The 7132-nt window shown below is 47.2% G+C and overlaps 1 protein-coding gene across 1 annotated transcript in view; it reads right to left on the bottom strand.

Moving 5' to 3' along the window:
• The window catches only part of F9 (coagulation factor IX), a 15822-nt gene that overhangs the window by 6350 nt on the left and 2340 nt on the right, over positions 1–7132 (bottom strand). Inside the window, 4 exon segments of the mRNA XM_008949366.1 lie at positions 1627–1755; positions 3596–3709; positions 5688–5712; positions 6047–6210. Of these exon segments, the coding sequence (XP_008947614.1) occupies positions 1627–1755; positions 3596–3709; positions 5688–5712; positions 6047–6210 (432 nt within the window).

The raw sequence follows: 7132 nt of genomic DNA, 5'->3' as shown, positions 1-7132 counted from the left end.
TCCTGCTGATAGTGGCAGTCAAAATAGTAAATAGCATCAGGCATTGTCTTTCATCTGAAAAGCTTTTGACAGCACTGTGCAAACAAACATTACTGTAAAATCAGATGTAAGCGTAGCCTACTGAGATGTCTCTTTTTTTTTTTGTCTTTTTTTTTTAAATTTTAAACAGTCCACTTTAGGAATAGGGCTTAAATAAATGTTGAGTGATGGGAAGTGCTACCCATGAGGTTACATTAGGAAATGAAGGTTTCAGAGCCAACAAAAGCCAAGCGTTTGCAGGAAGGGCAGTTACCCAACCTGGAAGATGATCTTATTGCTAACAGTAAAGCTTTCTGATCCAGTGAAAGTGATACAGCGTGTTGGGCAACAGAGGCCTGAGCTCTTGATCTCCATCAACAGGATTCCCAGCCTAAGACACTTCCTAAACTGATTGCCAAAAGTCAGCACTTGCAGGAGCTGTGTTCCTGGCTGTAGCTATCAGACCTTCAGAAACTAACTCTCCTGTGTGGGTGCCAGCATGCTACCTTAAGTGTGCATGGTATGGAAATGGAAATATGGCAGCATCAGATATTAAATTAACCTTAGATGACAAAATAGTTCTCTACTCCATCTCCTTTCCTCTGCCAGATGTGCTTCTGAGATGTTCACAGCCAGTTAACTTGCTGTGCTGCAGTGTGTTGGGACTGCACGTGTTGGTGTGGTGAGAGATATTCTAACAGCCTAAGGTTGGGGAACATAACAAGGACCAGCCATTCTTCAGCTCTTTAGGGAGCTGCAACCTCAAGCAATGCATTTCCTCTCCACTGCACTCAATTCCACAACCAAACCAGAGTCTAGCTCCTGTGGAGGGTATTTGTGTGCAGATACACGCTGTTGGGAGGACAGCACCACCACAAAGCTTCACTTGTTTCCACCCAACGCAGGTCATAAGACAATGTGTGCAAAGCTACAATTGTTTCCACCCAACGCAGGTCATAAGTGGTGGCCAGCCATAAAACTAAGTATCAGGAGAATTTACAGGAAGATTTACAGCATCTTTTATATGGAGCATCCTCGGTGTAGGCTCAGTAGTGAAGTAGTAGCTCATGGAAGAACATGGGAGTGAGCTCTGGCTGGCTGACCATCACCTCCAGAAAGCTACTGATCCATATCTAGAAATAAAAGATGGCTGCAAGTGATAGGCACCTGTGCAAGCAGCCATCCAAAATGACCATTTGTGTTGTGAACAACTTCCCAGACAACTACTCTCCTTCTCCACCCACCTAGGCTAAAAAAAGGGTGTTTAAGTTGCATCCTTCAAGCCTGACCCCACATCTGCCGTTGGGAAAGTGCAAGGTCAGGCTCTTTACATTGGCTAAGCAGGGAAGGGCTGGTCTCCAACAGGATATTGCATTTCTATGAGATTCATGTATCAAAATCCAGGACAACACCTTGGAAACTTTTACCCAAAGCTCTTAAAAATACTTAAAATCTAACCTGCATGGGAAAGTGCAAGGTCAGGCTCTTTACATTGGCTAAGCAGGGAAGGGCTGGTCTCCAACAGGATACTGCATTTCTATGAGATTCATGTACCAAAATCCAGGACAAACTTTCACCCAAAGCTCTTAAAAATACTTAAAAGTTAACCTGCAGGTTCACAGGACTTTCCATCTTCATGTAGTTTGTAGCCAGCGGCGCAGGAACACACGACTTTCTGTGGTGGGTCATGCCTGCAGAAGTGCTTGCAGCCTCCGTTTTTAATAGCACAAGTGAAGTCTGAAAGAAATGAGAAGGAAACTGTAAAAGCTCTTTTGAAATTTCCCTGACATTTGGTACATTTACAGCTGGACAGGGTGCTGGGCCACTTTGTCTCGACCAGGCTTTTGACAAGAAAGGTTGAGCCAGGTGATCCTTGTGGTTCCATCCAACCTGGTACTCTATGAGACACAACTGTTCAGAGATTTCCTGGGACTTGGGCCTTTAGACTATAACCCACTCTGGTCCTTCCAGACTATGGAAAACAGCTGCTTGTTTGCAAGGAGAGCGTCCTCCTTCCCAACTGCATCCCTGCTTGTCATGAAAGAGCACCGGGCACCTCTTCAGGAAGGTGGGTTGAGGAGCTGCCCTATGAAAGGTCCTGTCAAGCCCTGGCACGGCCTCCTGCCTCCAACAGCTGCGTGCTGTCTGAAATCTGGCAGCCTCACCATGAAGGCCTCCTGCAAATATTTGGTTAGGAGCCACGTGATTTCCCCACTGTGGAGCTGCTCCCCCAGGCCCTGTGCTTGCGGCAACCCGGCCCCGGCGCTGGCGCTCGCGCAGGACACCGCGGGTCCCCTGGAACCAGGCCCTGACCTTTTGTCCTGGGATGAATGCTGGGCTCCGAATTTAAAACCCCAAGCAAAGCCCTACGTTCTTCCTGACATACTATCAAATCATCGGAGCCTGATGTGGAAGACCTGCTCCAGCAGGACGTTTGATGAAACGGGCCCCAGCCTGAGGCACGGCGGGATTCCTGTGGCTTGTGTGTGTCTTCTCCCACCCCACCTCGGACACCTTTGTGATGGGAACACCAGCTCTTGGAGGTGGGAAACCACTAGTCTGCAGATGCCCTTTTAATTCTCAGTGAGTTTTCAAATAACTTCACAGCAGATTAACTCCACTCCTACTTCCTCAAGGACACCTCCTTTCCTGTAGCCATTTTAATGCCATCATTTACTATTTTTACAGAGCTCCTTTTCACGCCTCACTTCTAGCTCTATTTTTGTATCTGTCTCACTTCCATGAGAAATCTGCAACGAGACTATTTAAATCTGATGCAGCCTTGAAATGCTCTTTTTAACGTACGCTCCTCTCTTGCCAGAGCAGAAGCACAACTAGAAAGAGAATCTTTTATTAGTGCAGTGAGTCTAGCACATTATGCGAGTCGCACAGCCCCTGATTATATTATAAATATAAGAGCTGAATATCCCTCTTGCTTAAATTATCAGCTGTTTGGTTTTCATAAACGTCTCAACCCATCAGGAAAATATTTGCCTTTTGTTTGCCTTCAGAATCAAGGTTGCTGGTGATAATTATAATTACGAAATGGAGTGCTGTTGAGAGGAGGTAGCGATGATCCTGCCCTGCTCAGCACCTGCTGCCCAGCCTGGTGTGAGAAGTGGAGAGGAGGGAGAGCATGGGAGTCTCACTGGGATCAGTGGGAAACTGTTGCTTTCAGAAGGTCAGTGTGTCACCCCTGATGGATGAACAGCCCCAGGAAGGCTTGTGCTGGAGAGATAAAGGAAGGTCTCTGTGTCAACATTTGTGCTGGCAGCTGTGGTGTGCTGAACAAAAGACCTTGAGCCTGAGTCTCTGTTGAACCCTGCGTAAGAGCGGGCATCTCCGTGCTCAGGGGAGGTGGAGCTGGGGCTCCACCAAGGGCAGGACAGAGACATCCACTCCAGTATCTCCGAGCATATCCCCCTGCAATCCCATTGCCAACAGGCTGAATTTGCACATTCATGCAGTGCATTACAGCAAAGCAAAATGTGTCCGAAACGGCCTTCTGGTAGGGTCAAATTCTACACCCACTTTGATTTGATGGGATTTTAAGTAGGACAATCCCCCCAGTACGTACCTATCTCACAGTTTCTGCCTTCATACCCAGCTGGGCACCAGCACACGTAGGAGCTCACTCCATCCTTGCAGACACCTCCGTTTTTACATGGATTGGATTCACACTGATCTCCATCTTGGAGAGAAGACAGGAGAATTAACAAATATGAGCATCCACTCTGGCTGGTGCCAACCAAGCACTGGAACCTTCCTCTGTGTGAGCCTCCCTTTAGAGACAAGCAAGAGACTACACATCTTCCTTCGTAATGGAGAAGAAGCTCCTGTCACCCAAGTGCACCACAGACAGTGCTGGGGTAACACCAGCAGCAGTGCTTTACCCACAGTCCAGGTTGTGGCCCATCTCCTGTGTGGGTTAGCTCTGCTGCTTTCAGCAGAACTCCTCTTCAGTCTCCCTCTCACAGCATCTCGACAGGAGCTCATGTCTTAGTTAAGTTAGACAAAGTTAGAAGGTTTGCTTCCTCAGGAGTGGTTAGGGTTTCCTAGTCCAAATTATCTTAACACTACTCTCTCTGTTCTCTGGAGGTCTGGGCCTGTCCAGTTGCATTTGGAGACCTCTCTGTGGATTAAGATTGAAAGCCTCGGTCATTGCTCTTTCTTTCTGAATCTTGTACTATTATTAACTGGTCTAGAATTTTCTTTATACATATCAGGGCTTTTGTTTTCACAGTTGCCTACAGCTGAGAAGCTGAGGCTTTAATAAAAACATCCAGTCTTGCAAAACTAGTGATCTAACACTATGGAAGAGGAAATCAGTGACATCAAATTACAGGGAAATGTGCTTTGAAACAGGAATGCAAAGACATTGAGGCAGGCAAATGTCATGATGCATTTGTGTCCTGCCAGTAAGTGTGGCTGGTAATGGTGCTTTCAGGAATGGGCTGGAATGCAAAAGGCAGACTGCAAGCAGGGGCAAACTGGTTTTGTCTTGTCTGAGGCAGGGTGTCGGGTTTTGCTCATCAGATGTGGACTGAGGCTGCTCTTGCTGCCTGGTGAGGGTAACTGGGGCTTGGTCTCACTTTGGTGCTGTGCCAAGGGGGAGCTCCTGTAGGCTGCAGGTGTTGGGAACAGCAGCTTGGGAACTGAGCAGCAGAGCAGGCACTTGGGATGACAGGGAAGTGGATGGCATTGTTAATTTTTGAAGAGCTAATTGGTTACAATGGTGGGGAAACAAATGCAATGTTGAGTTTCATTGCTGTTTTTTTTTTTTTTCAGAGAATAGTCCTACAATGCAAATGTAACTTTTAAGTTTTAGAGTCTGGACTGAATAATCTGAATTATTTAAGGCTTTTTATTGAGATGCTCTGGGCTCTTCGCCAATCTACAAAGCAGTTCGTTTATTGAAATGTCCTTAAAATTAGTTTCAGATGTTTTAGTGGGGATTGAAATCTTTTTGGTAGGGGACGGAGGAGTCGTTTGGGATGGAGACTGAAAGGGAAAAAATAGATGGTGGAAAGAAAACGGTGGAGAAACAAGGGTTGGGGGCCACTGGTGTGAGTTGCAAACAACAGTTTGCTGTGATCACGTGGAGGCTTCACTTTAATATGGCATTCTGAGGGATTCACAGTGTGCTTGCATGAAGCTGTGCCCTATCTGGAGATGGTCTGGTGGTTAGGGAAATGTTTGACTTGATGATCCTAGAGGTCCTGTCCAACCATAGTGATTCTATGGTTCTATGATTCTATGATCTCTGCTTGAGAGCAGAGCATCTGCTGCCTGCTGCAGGGCTGTTAATTATTGCTGTCCTCTTTTACTCTATACCATGGCTGAAACTAGAAGCCCTGAGTGTGACCAGGGCTCAACACATCCAATGGTATATGTGATCTGCTTTTGTTCTGTGAGGGTTTTGAAGTTTGTTCAAAAAAACCCTGCATTAACAAAGACATGTTAAGTAATTTTTTTTTCCCCTTGCAATTTATATACAAATGAGACAGGCCCAGGCTGGGTGGCTGCAGGATTTAGGGTGCATGACTCTGACTATTCTGTCATAACACAGTTTCTGAATGCTGGAATACATTTGTTTCAATAAACATCTGCTGCTTATGCACTGAGAGATGAATATTATGCATTTGAAAATGAAAAAAAGCAGCTCTTACCAATATATGTTTTCCAAAACTCCATCTGCAAAAGGAAAAAAAAAGGTTTCCTTTGATTTTGAATTTCTGGGCACTGCCTGCCTGAAGTAGTAAAGGGATAACTCCAAAGCTAGAGCAAAAGGCTTGTAGGAAAAAACCCACCTCTGTAATCCCACTGGTGACCACCAAACCTTTAATGCAGTTGCCCAGCCCAAGTGATGGATCAAAAATGAGACTAAAACATGATAGATGCTGCACTTGGCCCCTGCAGGTTTTCCCCTTGACTGTTCCTCCCTCCCTCCCCCTCTGTGCCTCCTGATCTTGTAGAGATGTGGGCTGGGGGGAGCGAGGTGTTGCCCCTTTCCAACAACAGTACTCACCGTTTTCTCTGTGTTTTCAAACACTTCTCGGGCTTCTTCATAGCTGCATTTTTCTTCTATGCATTCTCTCTCCAGGTTCCCAGCAACCACCTCTTCCAGCCTGTTGGAGTTGGCTCGTTTTTGCCTGTGCAGAACTGAGCTTGCCTCTTTGCTCCCGATGAAGACTGCAGTTTGAAAAGAGAGAGGGGCTGGAGAGGAGCACGGGGTGCTGGTGGGGTGGGCTGCCAAGGCTCTGTTCTCCCAGAAAGCAAGCCCTTCTCAGGACTTCACCCCCCTGTTGCCAGGGGCTGGGGATGTTTCAGGAGTGTTATCAAGGTTTCTTTGATGTCTAACTTAAGTGTAATCCAGAGGATCAAATCTGGACAACAAAGAGTCAAAGCAGTGGATAGACAGAAATGACTGGTGGCAAGAGGCTGGTTAGGAGTGCTGAAGATGATGCTTAAAACACCTTCAGGCAGGTGGTGTGTCTCCTACCAGAGATACAGAAACTGAAATAAGCTATTTGAGAGGGGTGGACAATGGGCTTGTTCATGCTGCTGCTTGATGAGGTCTTTTTTGGCCTCAGAGAGTCCTGCTTTAACTGTCTCTGCATGTTTTGGCTGTGAAAGGCCATCTGCCTCTGCAAGCACCTGCAGCCCTTGGAGGCCACGGGCCATTTACTCCTCTCCCTGCTCCTCATCCTTGCCCATGGTACCACATTTGGTACCACAGCTTCCAGCTGGCAGGAGGGGTGACATGAGCCCTCCTTACCCCTTGGGCCTGCTCATGTCAACCAGGTGGTGTGCATCCACCTTCAACTTGCTGGCCAAGCTCCTGGGCAGAAACCACCAGCAGAGAGCTGCTGGCCCTGAAGAGATCCCCAGTCTAGATGGGATGTCCATGGTGGTCACCAGCCTTCCCACGATAGCTGCCTGATGAAGGGCACAAGGAGATGCAGTCCTGCTGTGGTGATACCATGAATGGTCTCCTGGCAGGTCCACGTGTCTCATTAGCAAGGGCAGTAGCAGCAACTTCTCTGTGACAGCCACCTGGCAAATTTTGCTCCTGCCTCACCTCTTGGAGCCCCTGCCTATGCTGAGCACTCTT

This window comes from Merops nubicus, unplaced genomic scaffold (assembly GCF_000691845.1).
Source record: "Merops nubicus isolate BGI_N331 unplaced genomic scaffold, ASM69184v1 scaffold2721, whole genome shotgun sequence".
In the NCBI taxonomy this organism is placed as follows: Eukaryota; Metazoa; Chordata; class Aves; order Coraciiformes; family Meropidae; genus Merops; species Merops nubicus.
The sequence above is the reverse complement of the archived record's forward strand: the minus strand, read 5'-3'. Positions and strand labels throughout refer to the sequence as shown.